This window comes from Rana temporaria, chromosome 3 (genome assembly GCF_905171775.1).
Source record: "Rana temporaria chromosome 3, aRanTem1.1, whole genome shotgun sequence".
Classification (NCBI taxonomy): domain Eukaryota; kingdom Metazoa; phylum Chordata; class Amphibia; order Anura; family Ranidae; genus Rana; species Rana temporaria.
In genome coordinates this window covers 399,777,557-399,796,411 of record NC_053491.1, presented here as the reverse complement: position 1 = coordinate 399,796,411, position 18,855 = coordinate 399,777,557, and the positions used below count along the sequence as shown (strand labels likewise).

Genomic DNA, 18,855 nt, shown 5'->3' with positions numbered 1-18,855 from the left:
GCGTGATAAGTGTTGTAGCTGAGATTATGGCATCCTGTTTTTGACTGTCGATGGTCGATCGATTGTTAGCAGTTGTTCTTTCTGTAGTATTTTTTTGGTGGCATCCAGTAATATTGAGGTGGTAGACCACAAATGTTTTTTGCTGAATATTTCATGGTAACCATGATACCAAATGGGCCGAAGGTGATGCGATGGTGAGTGGTAATAACCTTGGTGATAACGATGGTGGCAACTATCTGGTGGAAAATGTTGGTGACGCTGATGGGTGGCGATAGGGTGGACCCCCAAACTAACCCCCTAGTTCAGGGATATGCAATTAGCGGACCTCCAGCTGTTGCAAAACTACAAGTCCCATCATGCTTCTGACTCTGGTGTCATGCTTGTGGCTGTCAGAGTCTTGCTATGCCTCATGGGAATTGTAGTTCTGCAACAGCTGATTGCATATCCCCGCCCTAGTTGATCCAGAGGAAGGCGAAAAAACCCCTGCCGAGTGAGGCCAATATGCTACAGCAGGGGAGAAAAATTCCTTCCTGATCCCTCAAAGGCGATTGGGTGAACCCTGGATCAACTTGCTGTGGCGGGCGAGGCCTGGGTCCTTACCTGTTGAAGTTGACGGTTGGAGACCTGCTTGTCCCACGTTATGCGGCTGACTAACCTCTGGTGTAGGCACGGCAGGTGAGGGGTGTTGGTAGCGAAGGGAAAAGAAGAAGGGATGGGGTGAGGGTGAGGGCTCTGGTGGTGTATAGCACTGTGGCCGGTAACTTACTGGCCTGTCCTTCCATCAAACTTCTCTGAAGTCGGTGGCCCGAGGGGGGATCGCAGCTGAGTGCTGGTTCCCGTGTGATCTTGTGCTGGTTGTGGGGGCTGAGGGGGGATGAGGATAAGGTGAGCCTCGTTCCTCGGGTGTACCAAGATGGCCGCCGGACGGAGCTAGGCCCGAGCCGCGGACTTTTCTGCGGACATTCGTGATGCGTTTTGTCTCCATGTCCTAGGAGACGAAACACGTCAGCTTGCCACATTACTTTGCAAAGCACTTTTTATGTCAACATAAATGTAAGTGTTCTTACATTACATTTTTGATATATAATACAGAGTTGTGCTATGTGGCTCTTTCTTTTTCCTACTCCATGACACCCACCCTTCCGCATCTATTTGGGATTTCCCTGACCACTATTGCATATGAGATGTCCCGTTAAGAAGTCACCCTCCTTTATGGTTTATTCCAACCTGCTGACATTTGGTCATCCCCAGCACAGCAATTTGCAGCATATAGGATTATCCAGGTTCCATCGTGGTTCCACCACACAAAGCCTGTTTGACCCATTGAACGCATGTTCTCTCGGGTTCAAACGTTCCGGTAAGCCTCTTACCTTTCAGTGGTGGTTCCCTTCACTTCATCACTTCTTCACTTTTACCACTTTTGCTTCTGTTTAAAGCCCTCACCATGTTTTGAACTTTGTCATTATTGACGTTTGGTCACTTTAAGGACACAGTTGTGCAAATTTTGTACCTGTATTGAGTATTCTTGTATACAGACATTCAAACTTATCTATCTATGGGGATATTCAGACTCCTATTGTTCATATTCACCATTTGAGCACTTTACTAATTTATGTCTATTGACATTTCATCATTTTTTTTTATCTATAATTTGATTAGCGCTACACTTTTTGTCTCCACATCTTTGCTATTTGTCCAATTGTTGTGTTAGCAGCTTATCCAAAGGGCAGCGCAGAATTATTCTGTATACCACACTAAGAAGGAGCCCACAGTGTGATCAGTTCTCGAGCTATGCTCTCCTCCAATGATCAGACATGTCCTGACACCCATCCCCCTTGCACAGCCATTCACTGGCAAGCTTAGTGTACTGCTGCCCCCCCAGCTCTTATGCAGCTGAGAACAGAGGGAATGGGAAAAGGAAGGTTATTACAGTATAGTATTTTTCTTTTCTTTTTTATAACTATACACAAATGTTTTGACTTTCGTTTCTATTTTAAAGGATAATTTCCTCCTTTTTCCAGAAACAAAATGCAAATTTTTTTACAGGTAAAAAAAAATGTGCATTTATTATTGTTGCAGGAACCGGTAAAGAATTGCACCAGCAATCAGCAGATCGCCAATGCCACGCAGGTCTCCTGCAGAGCTGTCGGTGTATCTGTACCTCGTATGAGGAAGCCAATGCATGCTGACAGGAAGAATGAATTAACTACTACGATGCTTACAGTGCCGTGGTAGATAATTGAAAACTATAAGCTGACAGCCGCAAAGGCTGCTGGACCTTGTAGTCTTCCATTCACAGAGTGCTGTGCATAAGTGAGACTTCTTTTTTTGCCTGGAGTTTAGCATTATGCCAGAGAATCGCCATTTTAGCTGGGTAGCCAAGCTTTTACAGATGGAGCCGGCTATGGCAACTTCATGTTTCTTGCTATCATAAATGGCATTAAAATTTGGGCAAGAACCTTGGAGAAGAATGCAAACTTGGCTTATTGTACTACAGTGCCTATCATTTAGTTTGGTGGTGCTGGGTGATAGTAAAATTAAAGCACACGGTACTATACAGTGTAATAGACTGGCTTAGTTTTGTTTGTTTTTTGTCCTTTATGATCTTGTGTTGGTCCCTCTCGAGTTTCCTGTTCTGTGACTGAAGCCGTTATGATATTTGAAATAAGAGCCCTAGAGCTTCTTCTTGTTGTTGTCCCTTTTCCTGGCCCGCCGTCCATATCCTGTATGCTGCTCGGAGATAATCACTTATTGTATCCAAGTCTCAGACTTTTCCTTTTGGTCTACATGCTCGGTGCTGGATTGTGTAGGCTGAACCATTCATGAGATGAAGACACAGATGTACAAAGTCTTAATGTAACTTGGTCCAGGCTCCTATTACAAATGAATAGTTATCATCTGGACAGTCGAGTCCCATGCCTGCCTTGATAACATAGTATTGTGTAACGTCCAGAAGCCTATTTGCTACGTGATCTTAATCGGGCATAGCTGCTGTCTGTGGCATCTGGTGACAGGGCAGCCCTATTACATTACCTCTTGATAGACATTTTGTCTGAGTTTTGGGTGCAGTGCCAACCAAGTATCTACTGGAAGGAAATGTTACAGTGGCTTCACTAGCAGCTTACTGGCTTCATTAAAGTGGTTGTTAAGCCACTCTAACCTGTATACACCATCAGCACCGCCTCCTATTGTAGTATCCCCCTCTGTGTGTGATTTATAAAAATAAATGCTGCAAATACCTCATTTCACTGCCGAGATTGCGATCACATGACTGGCCAGCTTTCTCTATTCATCCTCTGAGAGATGCAGTGGGCGGGGCTGAGATTCCTCTGCTTATGTCAGTCTGAAGGGGAGGAGAGAGCTGGCTGGTCATGTGATGCAATCCTGGCTCTTAAATTAGGTATTTACAACATTTTATAATCATTCACAGAAAGGGACACTGCGAAAGGAGGCAGTGCTGATGGTGTATACAGGTTAGTGTTATGAGAGCAGCAGAAGGGGGCTCATACACAGACAGAGGGGAGGGGGAGGAGGACACAGAAGCAGAGAGGAGAGCAGATAGCAGGCTGCTGATGAGAGGCATGTAAACTGACCCACATGTCGGGACTCAGCAGCCATGATACACCTTGGTCAGTTTACAGAGAAGTTTGTTACAGGGAGGGTAAATGACACAGGACAAGCACGGTGTCATATAACATGTTTAAAGGAGCAGGATCCATTTTGTAATTAAATTTTATTGGGTTAATAAACACAAATGTAAAATATACCCAGTAAAGTGACCGATCTCAGGTGATACAGAGATGAAACAAATCCTTCTACAGAAGTAGTACCTGTTTATTTGCATTATTCGTCCATTCTAAGTCCAGAATTTATAAAGCATGAGAGCTCAGATAAAAGGGGGTAGAGAGCTGAAGTTACACTCTGCAGAGCTCAGTAAGGAATGGTCTTGACAGCTGATTGGAGCGAAGGAACACCCCCCCCCCCCCACACACACACACAGGAACAGAGCTGAGACTATCAATCTGCTGGAGGTTCCTCCTGTCACCATTTTTCTATTGGTGTCAGAAAAACTTGTCAGAAGTAGTTCCTGCTGATAGCAGAGAAATGAAGCAGTGGACATAAATGACAGTTAGTACTCTTAATGGAGACAAGTACACCCTATAGAGGGGTATGCTTTCATCATATTTCATGTCACAGGTTTACAACCACTTTAATGTTGCCTGTGGAGCCTGTTTCCAACATTAGATATCCTTTATCTGCAAATGTGTGACTAGTTGCTGGCCTTTTCTTTCCTCTGACCTAGGACAGAGCAAGGCTGGGTTCACATGTGTGTGATACCGGAACCCCTTGTAGGCACCCCATGAACCTTGCTAACACTTGCGCCAAAATGCATGGTAACAAAAGTACCATGCGTTTTGGTGCAGCATGATTAAGAAAAAAATTGGATTCTTTTTTTTCTGAAAGGTACTTATATAGCGCCACCAATTTATGCAGTGCTTTACATATTTATAATTCAAATCAGTCCCTATCCTCAAGGAGCTTACAGTCTAAGTTCCCTAACTTCACATTTATACATACTGGGGCCAATTTAGACAGGAGCCAATTAACCTACGAGAAGAAACCCACTCAGGCACAGGGTGAACATGCAAACTCCAGGCAGGTAGTGCCATGGTTGGGATTCAAGCCAACCCCAGTGCTGCTATGCAGAAGTGCTAACCACTACACCACTGTGCTGCCCAGATCATGCACTTCTTTGTGCAATTTTTCTTTTTTTCACACCGGGCAGCCCATTGAAGTGAATAGGTTGCCTCGAATGCGGTACGCATAATTGAACAAAAACGCACAAAGCAGAGCATCTGCATAGGTATGAACAGATCCCTCAATACATGTGAAAAGCATGGTTTGTAATACTTGCAGTGTTGGAAGATTGTAATCTTTCTGCTGGTCTGCAATTTCCTTTTATTACATAGAAAGGAACACGAACCAAAGTTTATTTTTTTTTCTTTTCTCCGTCGGCAAGTTTGCGCCTGCGCAGTCCTTAAAGGAACTTTCTCGTTAGCCGGAACCATTTCGGCAGATCAGATTGCGCCTGCGCAGCAACTTTCATGATAGCCGGAACCATATCGGCAGATCAGGGGAAGTCAAAGATAAGGTTTCTAATTTCTTAGGGGAGATTTCCACTTATTTTCTGTCTTGTCTCCAGGACGGGAAGTGAAGGAAAATCTTCCCATAAAGGGAAAGCATCATTAAAAACCTATATACAAAGAAAAAGAGCCGCTGCTCCAGGTGTATGATAACCTGAGGTGGAATGTCTCGTAGAGTGCCGGCCCCGGTCCGCCTCCGTGGGAATCTTGTAAGAAAAGAAATGGCTCCACATCCAGGAATTCCGATGGCCTTTTATTGTTCAAAGTGATAACACCAAAGACACCAACAGGAGGTCGCATAGATGCGTTTCCCACAAACATCTTGTGCTTAATCATTACCATGATAATATAATGATTAAGCACAAGATGTATGTGTGAAACGCGTCTATGTGACCTTGTGTTGGTGTCTTTGATGATTATCTGTACAGTAATCCAGTGTGGAAAGTTTTTTTTCCCCTGTGTAGGAGCTTCCTGTAATAAAGACCAGTCACTGCTGCTTCCTCTTTGTGCAGGGTGACTGGTCTTGTCTCCGCCCCTCCAATATTTTTTTAGCAGGTAGCCTGTAGTGGGTGGAGCCTGCTGGACCCCTTCCACAACTCTGCTCTCTGCACATGTTCAGCGCAGTGATGATGTCACTGCTACTTTTACAAGGTAGTCATTTGGTTTGTAAAGGCATTTGGTGCACATAAAGTGGATTTATATCTCAAAGTTTTTAGGCAGTGCAGCTTTTAACCGTTTATACATCTCTTCTGAGGATAGCATTCTGCTAGCTAGAGTGTACATTTTAAGCCTATCAACTTTAAGATTGCAAACTGTAAATCATCATAAACACTTGCCTACGTACGATTCTGTTTTTGATTTCTGTTTTGTCTTTTCCATACAGATGGAAGAATTGGTGGATCAGAGGCATCTTGACATTAGCCATGATTAGCTTTTTCTTCATCATCATCTACTTAGGACCAATCGTGCTCATGATGATTGTAAGTGCTTTTTTTTTTCACTCTTTGAATCTTTCCCCAAAACAAAGCTATTTTACAGTGTTTGATTCTTTCTGCAGGTGATGTGTGTTCAGATTAAATGTTTCCAGGAGATCATTATGATTGGATACAATGTGTACCATTCCTATGACTTGCCTTGGTTCCGGACACTTAGCTGGTGGGTAAAGAATGCAATAAAACCAATCAATAAAATTTACATTTTCAGTCGTTTTGAATCTTTTGATTTTATTAAAGCTGAATTTTATTCTGATTTATATTTTGCTTTTCCTGGTCCTGCCACCCCCAATCAATATGCTGAATGCAATTTTAAATAAACCCTTTCTGTTTTCATTACAATTTACTTTCATTTTGGACCCAGTGACATCACAGTGCTTCTCAGTACATTGTAGACAAACCATGGCTGGTGGGAGGGACTGGCAGGGTACTAGGGTACTGTACATGGCTTTCTGAAAAAAGGGTAACTGTGGTAAAGCCCACAAGTGATGCCACTTGTGAGGTGGTGATGCACACTGAGAAACTCACTGGGTGAAGTGATATCGGAGTTAGCCCTTTCAGTACAGGAGAGGAGCATGTACAAATGTGCAAGATGGAAATACTACTTAGTCCTGCCATTATGGCCTTTTGTCAGCCACTTTCTCGTATGGGGTGATAACACATTGTCATAGGCCAAAAAGAATCCATAATACAAACAGAGGCACATTGATGACATCACTCTTAGGAGAAAACCTTATTCCAGACCTGTTATCTGACAGTCTGCACCCGTAGCCATACCCTACTGATGCGTTTCACCCTAATTGGCATTGGCCTCAGAGATCGCTAGAAAGGGTGTGTGGCTATGGGTGGGGACTGCCAGATTACAGACCTGCAATAAAGTTTTTCCCCCAAGAGTGATGACTTTAGTTTGTGGCCATTTTTGTTATAGTGATGAACACCGCAGCTGGCACTGGTCAAACCCCAGACGGAGAAGGAGATTGTGAAGTCTGGTGTGGCTCTCAACAGAGCAAATATCTAAGGGTGCATTCACACCTGCGAATACACCCTACCTCCCATTAGGTGCAATAACCCCAGCGTGAGTTGATTAAAGCGGTTGTATACCCAAAAACACATTTAAAATAAACAAAAAACCTGTAAGACAAAGGCTTAATGAGCTAGTATGACTAGCATACTAGCTCATTATGAATTACTTACCTTAGATTATGAATTACTTACCAAAGCCCCCGCATCGACCCTTGTTCCTCTCCTCCGCCGCCATGATACCCAGAGTGACTTCCGGGTATCGCCGCTCCGGCGTTGTGACTGGCGGGATTGGCGATGACGTCACGCCCGCGCATGCGTGCAGAACCGCCACGATGCGTGAGTTTCCGGCACTTTCACATTCAAGACCCAGCACGCTCAGTTCGCCTGCGCCCGATTTTCTGCAAATATCTCCGTAACCATGTAGGTTAAGGAGATAAAGCAAGCACCTACAGATAAGCCTTAATGTAGGCTTACCTGTAGGTGCACGTAGTATCAGAGGGTATACAACCACTTTAACTGTGGGAGGCAGCCTCATTGAACGTAATTGGAGGCTGCTGGCTACAAAGCTAATTGCGTACACTCGCATGCAATTGCTCATGCACTGATCACATGCGACACGAGTGTTCAGCCCTGGATGTACAGTACAGACCAAAAGTTTGGACACACCTTCTCATTCAAAGAGTTTTCTTTATTTTCATGACTATGAAAATTGTAGATTCACACTGAAGGCATCAAAACTATGAATTAACACATGTGGAATTATACATAACAAAAAAGTGTGAAACAACTGAAAATATATTTCATATTCTAGGTTCTTCAAAGTAGCCACCTTTTGCAGCAGACACTCTCTAGAACTGGTAAGAGGAGACTGTGTGAATCAGGCCTTCATGGTAGAATATCTGCTAGGAAACCACTGCTAAAGAAAGGCAACAAGCAGAGGAGACTTGTTTGGGCTAAAGAACACAAGGAATGGACATTAGACCAGTGGAAATCTGTGCTTTGGTCTGATGAGTCCAAACTTGAGATCTTTGGTTCCAACCCCCGTGTCTTTGTGCGACGCAGAAAAGGTGAACGGATGGACTCTACATGCCTGGTTCCCACCGTGAAGCATGGAGGAGGAGGTGTGATGATGTGGGGGTGCTTTGCTGGGGACACTGTTGGGGATTTATTCAAAACTGAAGGCATACTGAACCAGCATGGCTACCACAGCATCTTGCAGCGGCATGCTATTCCATCCGGTTTGCGTTTACTTGGACCATCATTTATTTTTCAACAGGACAATGACCCCAAACACACCTCCAGGCTGTGTAAGGGCTATTTGACCAAGAAGGAGAGTGATGGGGTGCTGCACCAGGTGACTACCTCTTAAAGCTCATCAAGAGAATGCCAAGAGTGTGCCAAGCAGTAATCAAAGCAAAAGGTGGCTACTTTGACGAACCTAGAATATGAAATATATTTTCAGTTGTTTCACACTTTCTTGTTATGTATAATTCCACATGTGTTAATTCATAGTTTTGATGCCTTCAGTGTGAATCTACAATTTTCATAGTCATGAAAATAAAGAAAACTCTTTGAATGAGAAGGTGTGTCCAAACTTTTGGTCTGTACTGTAGGTAGTCTGCGTCCAGGACCGATCGCTCGCATGTGATCACTGAATGAGACATTACATGTGAGTGGCCTCAATTAGCTGCGGGAGCTTGAAGCCTCCCATTACTTTTAATGGGGCTGACTCCCCACAGTTAATCAACTCTCACTGGGGTTCTTGCATCCAATCGGAGGCAGGGTGTGATATTTGCTCACTTCCATACTGGAGCCAGTACTGACACGAGCCCACAATGCTGTGTCTTAATGTGCGCACCAGTAGATTACATTTTTGTGTTTGGGCTCAGAGATGCTTTAAGTCCATCAAACTCTAAACCTTAAAATTGTTGTAATCTATCATATTAAAACAAATGCTGCCTACAGACTTGCGTTTGGGACTTAAACAAAAGATGTTTGGCTGGAGTTCCCGGGCTTTTTAAATCTGCTAAGTTCATGGTAACACTGGACTTGGATCAAATTAAATTAATTAATACTCCCCCCCCCCCCCCCCCCCTTCAGTTTCTGATCAGCCAAATTGAGTTGTACATAGTAGTTTCCATGATCTCCAATCCAAGGGTTAAAGCTGGCTATACACTTGTTTGAAATTCGGCCAGTTCGGCTAAATTTTGACTAATGGTGCCCAGGGCTGGACTGGGACAAAAATTCGGCCCTGGACTTCATCCAGACCGGCCCACTTTAATTCAATAAAATGCTGCCCCCACCCCCCCGAAAAAAATCTCACCCACCAAAAGACCCCTACATCGATTATTGTATATCATGAGAGGGTGAGAGAGAGGGGAATGAGAGAGAGAGGGAGGGTTGAGGGAAAGGGGGTGAGTGTAAGAAAAAGAGAGTGAGTGTAAAAGAGAGGGGGTGGGTGTAGGACCCCTTCTTACACTGAGGCGTTTTTTAGGCGCTTTTGGGCGCCTGTAAAGCGACTGAAAAACGCTTCCGCTGCAGTCCCAGTGTGAAAGCCTGAGTGCTTTCACACTGGGGCGCTGCCAGGGCGTTAAAAAAAAATCTCCAAGCAGCATCTTTGTTTTAAAAAACGGCCCACTGAGCCATCGGCCCACCGGGAAACTCCCTGTAGTCCCTATGGCCAGTCCATCCCTGATGGTGCCTAACCCACCCAACATAAGTCCATTGTTTGCAGCTGTTGATCAGTGTATACCGGAGAAAAAAAAAAGAATACAACGTCCTGGTAAGGGTACTCCTCCATCTACCTAGTTTATGCGGATAGAAGCATTCGCTGGCTAACAGAATAAAAGATAGCCGTGTATGGCCAGCTTGAACGGCTGGCGTATGCTAAACGTTCACTTAGAAGATGTGCGATTGATTTGTAAATGTGATCCCCTTTGATCCATTGGATCAGTTTTACCGGTCAGTTGTATTACTAAACACAGAATTATTTCTTTATTAGAAACTTAACTTTGAAATGCAACAAGAGAAGATTATAATAATGAAATGTACTCAGTGGGTGCTGATTATCATTTTATACTGTTGTCTCTGTAAATGTCATTAACCCTTTTGTATTTCTGCAGGTATTTCCTGCTTTGTGTCAACTATTTCTTCTATGGAGAGACCGTTACAGACTATTTCTTCACTCTAGTACAGAACGAGGAGCCACTTAGGATCCTTAGCAAATACCATCGATTCATCTCCTTTGCCTTGTACCTCTTGGGTGCGTTGCAGTTTTCTACATTAATAATGTGAATCGTTCAATGTTAAAAACACACTGCCTACAAGTAACAGGAAATTGTTGGCTTTCATTCCCCTTTTATTTTGTTCATTAACCACTTCAATACAGGGCTTTTATACCCACCTCTATACCAGGCTTATTCTGGCACTTCTCTCCTACATGTACAAATCATCATTCTTTTGCTAGAAAATTTACTCAGAACCCCCAAACATTACATATGTTTTTTAGCAGACACTCTAGGGAAATATATGGTGGTCATTGCAACTTTTTATCTTGCACGGTATTTGCGCAATAATTTTTCAAACGCCTTTTTTTTGGGAAAAAAATGGTTTCATGAATTAAAAAATAACAAAACCGTAAAGTTATGCCCGATTTTTTTGTAAAATATGAAAGATTATGTTACGCCGAGTAAATAGATACCTAACATGTCACGCTTTAAAATTGCGCACACTTATGGAATGGCGCCAAACTTTGTTACTTAAAAATCTCCATAGGCGGCGCTTTGAAAAATGTTACAGGTTACCAGTTTAGAGTTACAGAGGAGGTCTAGTACGAGAATTGTTGCACGCGCTCTAACGCACGCGGTTTAAACTGCGTTTACATACGTGGGTGGGACAGGGGCGGTTTTAAAAAATGTTTTGTTATTTATTTTTTTATTTTATTTTTACACTTTTTTTACATTTTTTTTTTTTTTTTTTATCACTTTTTTATTCCTATTACAAGGAATGGAAACATCCCTTGTAATAGGAATAGTGTGTGACGGGTCCTCTTTATGGAGAGAGCCGGGGTCAATAAGACCGCACATCTCTCCTCCAGGGTGGAAAGCATGAGATTGTGAAAAAAAATTCACCGATCTCATGCTTACTAGCCGCAATCGTGGCTTTGTTTACTTCCGGGTACCCCGGTGTGATGTCATCGCATTGCGCCCGGACCTCCGACGGTCAACTCTATGCTTCCCATCCGGCGCTGGACGATTCTTTCTCTGGGCCCCCGATGGCACGGAACAGCCCGGAGAAGCACAATCGTTCTTATGGTGCACAGAATCGCCTCGGGCAAACAATGATATTTGAATGATGCCTCTAGCTACAGGCATCATTCAGATATCCCCTCACAAAGCCCAGGATGTCATATGACGTCCACCCGGGATGGGAGAGATCCCCTCTGTGGACGTCCTATGACTATGAGCCGGTACTGAATAAGTTGCTTCTCTGCAGTCCATCACACTACTAAAAAGTGTGTGCCGAGTCTAATGGGTGCACGTTCTTGAAGTGCCACTAAAGGCAAATCTTTATTTATTTTTTTGGATGGAGTAAGGGAGGGTTATATCAGTTTATTTTTTGCCATCTGTGTCCCATTGGGGAGATTTAAACCTAAAGTGCAATCTGGGCAAACACTCCTAAATAAAATTATAGCTACAATGTGTGATATATTATTACATTGCTAAAATAATAAATTTTTGTTGCCGCTCAAACACTTTTATAGGTGATTACAATAATCCCTCAAAATACACATGCAAAATTAGTGTAGTCAACAATACATAACTTGTCATTCAACCTTCATATTCTGTGTTAACACAACACCACTGTGTAACACGTGATCTACAATCTTCACTCTTCCATATGTGCCTCCACCTTGTGGGTGAAAAAACCTTCTCACCTCCTTTATAAGACCACATAAATGGGTCGTGAATCGCTTGTGAAACTCTCTCCAACAAAATGTAAGGCGATTTCCGTTTTTTACTCTGTAACTTCTCCACTTGTTCCAACTTCCCACTATTCCTTTCTCCTCTACATTGCTCAGATATCTGAGTGTAGATCACATAAAACAAGAAAGCAGAATCATAGTGCTCTCTAGTTTCCTTTTATTCTTTCTCCCCAAAATATTAAAAACACAAGAAATAAAACGGCTCAATTTTATAATCTGTATTAGTTACGGCTCACCACCTATACTTCCAAGATGTGGTTGAGCCTTTGAGAGTAAGAATAAAGGAAAGGAGAGCACTATGGTACTGCTTTCTTGTTTTATGTGAGCTACACTCTGAGCAATGTGGAGGAGTAAGGAGTAGTGCGAAGTTGGAACAAGTGGAAACGTGACGGAGTCGCCTTATTTTTTGCTGGAGAGAGTTTCACAAGCGATTCATGGCCCATTTATGTGGTCTTATAAGGAGGTGAGAAGGTTTTTCACCCACAATGTGGAGGCACATAAGGAAGAATGAAGATTGTATATCACATGTTACACAGCAGTGTTTGTTATCACAGCAACTAAAGGTTGAATGGCACAAGTTTTTGGGACTTCTACTGATTTTGTTTCTGTATAGTACCATTGGGGAGATTTCTCTTTAACTTTCTGCCCCATAATTCCGGTGTGTCACCAGGACTAGGGTCCCCTATGGAAGATTTCCCCTCTATTTCTGTTTTGATGTCAACCCAAAATTAGGGAATTTTATTTAATTCACTTTTGATTATAACAGTAAAGAGGACTAATAGAATGATGAATATCTCTAATTGGGGCACAGATGGCAATGAAAACTGACAGGGTTCTAATCCCTTTCCACTCTATCCAAACCTAAAAAGAAACACTTTGGGGGTTATTTACGAAAGGCAAATCCACTTTGCCTTAGGAAGTGCAGTCACTGTAGATCTGAGGGGGACATGCAAGAAAAACAGCATTTTAGCTTGCACATAATTGGATGATAAAATCAGCAGAGCTTCCCCTCATTTCAGATCTACCCCTCAGATTTACAGCGACTGCACTTCCTTTTTTTTTTTTCCGCCTCAGAGAACTAGCAGGAGACTTAATCAATTTGCGTTCATTCGCAATAACTATTTGTTATTGCAAAAGTACGTTTAAATATAATAAGCCTATGCCAATAGAAATACAAAAAAAGAAAAAAAATACGTGAATAAATACACAAATAAATACATTCATTTCCCCGAGCCGAACATATCCCCGTCCCACCCTCAACCCTTAACCCTACCACCCCACCCGCCCCTATCTCCTGAAATCCATCTCATATTGTGTCTCCCTTTTGCCCCTTGCCCTTCCGGCACTATATCATCCTATCTATGTAACTCGGTGAAAGCTTATAATTAACCCAGTCCTGCCATTTTAATTTAAATCCTCCTTCGCCTTCCTCCCCCATGAACCTGAGCTGTTCAACATAATATATATCGTTGATTTTACAAAGCCAGCTCCTCTCTGATGGGCTCATAGGGACCTTCCACTGTCTGGGAATCAGGCTCTTTGCTGCATCTAGTGCATGGGGAAGTAGAGTTCTCATATACTGTTGAGTTGACATTTCTGTCCCGTGGACTGCACTTCCAAGTGCACGTTGTACTTGTAGTGCAAAGTGGATTTGCCTTTCGTAAAAGACCCCATTCATCTTTGGTGACACACTCTTATTTTTGGTAGTGCTAAACGTGCTTCTAAAATTTCCCAGCAATTTACTAGCCCTCAGGCTGGATTCACGCCTTTGTTTTCACTTGATGAATTTTCCATTCACGTTAATATGCACATCACGGCAAACTATGACGCTTCATGATGCTTATCAACATGAGCCTACAAAGTGCATTGCACTCTGAAAATGTGCGACATGTCTCCTTGATGCATTTTCATTGATTTAAATGGAAAACGCATCAGAGAAATATGCATAGGTGGGAATTCGGCCATATGTATGACTCCAGCCTTGGCTACACATAGAATACAATGTAGTGTAGCATATAATAGCGATTTTCATTTCTGCAACTTTTACATCCACATTCACATGCATTATATGTGTAGTGATTACTTGTGAGTAATCACAGGCTTTTTTTTAGCTTTGTGAGTGCTCTCATCTTAAAACCACACACTGCTTCTTCTAAATTAGTTGGGTTATTTAGTCAAATTCTCTTGCTGTTGAAAAGTTTCAATTTTTTTTTTATTCCTATCACACACACTTGCATTACACGCAATTGAAGACTTCTTGAGAAGATATAGATATAAAAATAAAATCTAATTTGTGCAAACATTCCTACATTCCGATGTACTTTAGATGACTTGTTCTGGAGCATCTTCAGTGTAGCAGCCAGAGGTTGTATTACACTTGGACTGAGGAACTGTGTTATTAATACAGTGACATGTTACACCACCTTGGTGTCAGCTATTGGCAGAAGTCCTGCATAGTGAAGGTCTGGATCTTCCGACTTGACAATTTCATCCATGAATGCCAAGTACACACATTAGTCGAATTAGAGAGCATTCATCTCAGGTGAAATTGAGAACTTCCTCTACAAGTGAACAAAGGGTGATCCAGTTGGAGTTTGCTGCCGGTGCTGGACTAATCCCAGGACCTAGGAATGGCGTGTGCATAAAAACTCCTATTGACGTCTGACTTCTAATGCAGTCAGGGGAAATCTACATCGCTTGGCTTAGACTGACTCCTTAGGACGGCCTTCAATTCTTTTATTATCATTTGTAAATTTGTTAGTCATTGGGCAAAGCACTTAAGTGCAACAGAAGTATGAAGTTTACATTTGCGTAATTTCTGTAGCCTTTAGGCTACATTCACACCGGCGATTAAAGACTGGTGTGAAATTGTAGTGGCAAGAATTTTCTAAACTCCCGCTGTGGCTCCCAGTGGCTAGGTGCGTCCAGCAATGATCAACGCAGTTCGGCCACCGGCGGGTGACCTGTGATTATAATAAATGGCATCAACTGCTGAACTTAGCCACTGAGACCCGCAGCAGGAATCCTAAGATTTCTACCGCTACAATTTGCACCGGTGATCTGCCGTGCTGGTTCCAAGTCTCACGGAAGTTCCAGCGCATGCGCGAACTGGTGCGCTGAGATGGTTCCAGCTATCGGGAAAGTTCCTTTAAGCACTGCGCAGGTGCAAACTTGCTGACGGAAATCCCCGAACGGCGGCCGGCATCCAGGGCGACGTGGACTTAGAGGAAAGTGGCCAGTCGGCCTCACGTCCTCGCTGCGCTCGGACGGCTCGCTTCGCTCGCTCGGCCTCCTGGCTCTTTTTTTAACATCCTCCAATCCACGGGGATGTTAAAGAAAGAGCCTGGATGCCGGGCGAGGTTCGGGGATTTCCGTCGGGAAGTTTGCGCCTGCGCAGTCAGTGAAGGAACTTCCCCCATAGTGGAACATTCAGGACAAGTCACCGGCCTTAATTGCTGGTGTGAATAGTAGACTTATTTTGATTTAAACATTTCCACACTCCTTAGGACGGCCTTCAATTATTTTATTATCATTTGTAAATTTGTTAGTCATTGGGCAAAGCACTTAAGTGCAACAAAAGTATGAAGTTACATTCGCGTAATTTATGTAGCCTTTAGGCTGCATTCACACCGACGAGTAAAGGCTGGTGCGAATTGTAGCGGCAGGAATTTTCTAAATAGCTGCTGTGGCTCCCAGTAGCTAGGTGCGTCCAGCAATGATCAACGCAGTTCAGCCTCCGGAGGGTGACCTGTGATTATATTGACTGGGGTCGACGGCTGCACCTAGCCGCTGAGACCCGCAGCAGGAATCCTAAGATTTCTACCGCTACAATTTGCACTGGCCTTAATCGCTGGTGTGAATAGTAGCCCTATTTTGATTTAAACAGTTCACCATATTTGTTATATTCACCCCCCCATACCATACATAACAGTTTTCTAGTAGATTTTTTGTATGAATGACTTGGAGTAAACTAATCTCAATGTGTCTTTCCCATTGTAGTTTACTTTGCTTTATAAAGTTATACATATTAAAGTGGTTCCAAAGCTTTTTTACCTTTTCTGCTAAAGGAGCGCCCCCCCTTTATAATTGCCTGAACCTGATTTGATCCTGCAATGTGCACAAGAGCAGCGGCTCTCTCCCCAGTCTCCCTCCTCATTAGGCAGATTAATACAGTAGCAGTGGGCGCTATTGGCTCCTTCTATAGTCAATCAAATGCTGTGGCGAAGAAGCAGGGGCGGGACTAAATTGCCTGGTCTGTCTCTATGAATGCAGACAGGGTGACTCATGAGCAACCCCACACGAGTGCCCCCATGAAAAGTGGCTTTTCCTTGGGGCTGTAGAGGGGGGGACCTGGAGCGCCAGCGGGGGTTCCCAGAAAAGGAGGATCAGGGCTGCTCTGTGCAAAACCATTGCACAGAGCAGGTAAGTATAACATGTTTGTTATTTAAATAAAAAAAATATAAAGAGGAAGGTTTAATGTCACTTTAATGTACATATAACTTGAATAATCCAAAACAAAGAAAGGGGGAAACGCTCAACATAAAAACCAGCTTCTAGTTTATTAATACTAAAGGATACATAAAGCTCCACCTGGTGCCATGACATATTCAATGCGTTTTACCCCTTACAGGCGCTTAGTCATAGGGTATGAGCAGGGCTTTTTTTCAGGGGGAACTTGGGGGAACTCAGTTCCACCACCTCTGGCTCAGACCCTTTGGTGCCTGCTCACCACAATCACTTGTAAACACAGAAGTCTGGTTTATGTGTTTACAAGTGACAGCTCTGCACTGTGTGTAACCCCCCCTGAACTCTGCACTCTGTATGTAATGCAATCCTGGTATTTAATGCCCCTTTAAGACCCTTCTACTGTTTTTAAAAACTGAACGGGGTCATGGTTGAGTTCCTGCACCTATTTTCTGAGGAAAAAAGCTCTGGGTATGAGGATCTGTGACTCTGACTAAGCTGTAAAGAGTGAAATGTGTTGGCGCTGTCTGTGTATCATTTGGCTTCCTGTGTTATGGATTATTCAGTAGTTTTATATATTCGGTGCCTCACGACTGTGGAGAGCCAGTTGCTGCAGCCAGGATAGTAGAGAGACAAGTGTAGCCTGGAGCAGACATGGTTTACCTATAGTACATAGTAGGCAGTGGTTCTGCTACATACAATTATATAAATACTATATTTACCGTGTATTTATTTTCCCCCAGGGTTCTGCATGTTTGTTCTGAGCCTGGTGAAGAAGCACTATCGTCTCCAGTTTTATATGGTAAATAATGGTAGTGATATGTCATTTTGCATATAGTGCTGCAGGTGTTTTCCGTAAAGAGAAGGTTTGGTTTTTTATTTTTTAAATGTAAGGGTCAGGACTGCAAAAAAAAAATCCTTTTCCTTTTTAAAGCATGTTAAACAGCATAGTGCTTGTGCTGTCTAATTTGTCCTTTTCTATGCTGTAAAAAACCTGGTTGATCCTACTTGATCCGGTGTCCCCTATGTGAACTGACCACAGTATTAATGGCTGCTGATCCATACGTGCCTCTGTCCTCCCGCTGTGCGAGTCTCTCCTCTCTCCCCCTCCCTGCCTGCCTGTCCAAACCCACCACTCAACCGCACCCCCACCCTCCATCCCTCCTGATGAAATTTCATGTGACAGTAAAAATAGCTTTACTGCCAGCTCATCTGTTATAATGAGGTATATTACCCAGTGTCAACGTTTAAAAAAAATTATGCTGCTAAATGCCTTATTTCAGAACGCCACTGTGTGGTAACGTAACCTTCCTCTCTTCTCCTCTGATCTAAGGTTTACAGCGGGAGGGGCTGAGCAGATAGCACAGTGCTCACGTCAGAGGGGAATCTCCCCGCCTCCTGCTGTAGTCCTTGGATCAGGGGAGGAGAGTGGCGGGAAGTCGAATGACCACACAGCCGCACTCCGTATTTAGCGGCATCATTTAAAAAAAAACTTTGACACTTTATATTATACCTTGTTATAACAGAGGGGCTGGCAGTAATGTTATTCACTGACTTTAAAACCACTGGTCATACATGGAATGAATTTTAGAAAACTTTCGTTGAATTGGCCAAAATGCGTTATGTGGGCGTCCCTGCACCACTGGACTCCAAAATATACTCAGTCAATCGGCGCTTGTATCCAATCACGTGTGGCCGCAGGTGCCAACTGTCAGAATACAATGGCCATCACTGCAGATTCACCCTTCCATGCTCTTTAGCTTGGATGGGTGGGGGGAATGAAGTTATTTCTCTCATTCAGCCCGTGGGCCAGAGAAATCTTAACATGTATTGCCAACTTTGGTCTACCTACATGCCGAAAGGGGCTATAGATCTCGAAAATATTCACAAGGCAGCTCCAGTCTGATTTGTGCTCCTCAGTTTGTTGTCAGCTGGTGGGGATGAGCAGAGAGAAGTGATTATGAAGCCATCCTCTCAGATACTTTGGGCCAGATTCACAAAGAGATACGACGGTGTATCTACAGATACACCATCGTATCTCTGACTTACACTGGTCCTATCTATGCGCCTGATTCATAGAATCAGATACGCATAGATAGGGCTAAGATCCGACAGTGTTACACTGTGTTACACTGTCGGATCTTTTTTTCCATTTAAAAATGGCGCCGGGGGCGTTCCCGCTGATTTACGATAAATAATATGTAAATCAGCGAGATACGCAAATTCACGAACGTACGCGGACCCGACG

At 43.3% G+C, this 18,855-nt stretch overlaps 1 protein-coding gene across 1 annotated transcript in view; it reads left to right on the top strand.

Moving 5' to 3' along the window:
* CDS2 (CDP-diacylglycerol synthase 2) overlaps window positions 1-18,855 on the top strand; it is a 103,688-nt gene that overhangs the window by 57,965 nt on the left and 26,868 nt on the right. The window contains exons 3-6 of the mRNA XM_040345910.1: window positions 6,028-6,124; window positions 6,202-6,299; window positions 10,282-10,421; window positions 17,351-17,409. Of these exons, the coding sequence (XP_040201844.1) occupies window positions 6,028-6,124; window positions 6,202-6,299; window positions 10,282-10,421; window positions 17,351-17,409 (394 nt within the window). The remainder of the gene's footprint in view (window positions 1-6,027; window positions 6,125-6,201; window positions 6,300-10,281; window positions 10,422-17,350; window positions 17,410-18,855) is intronic.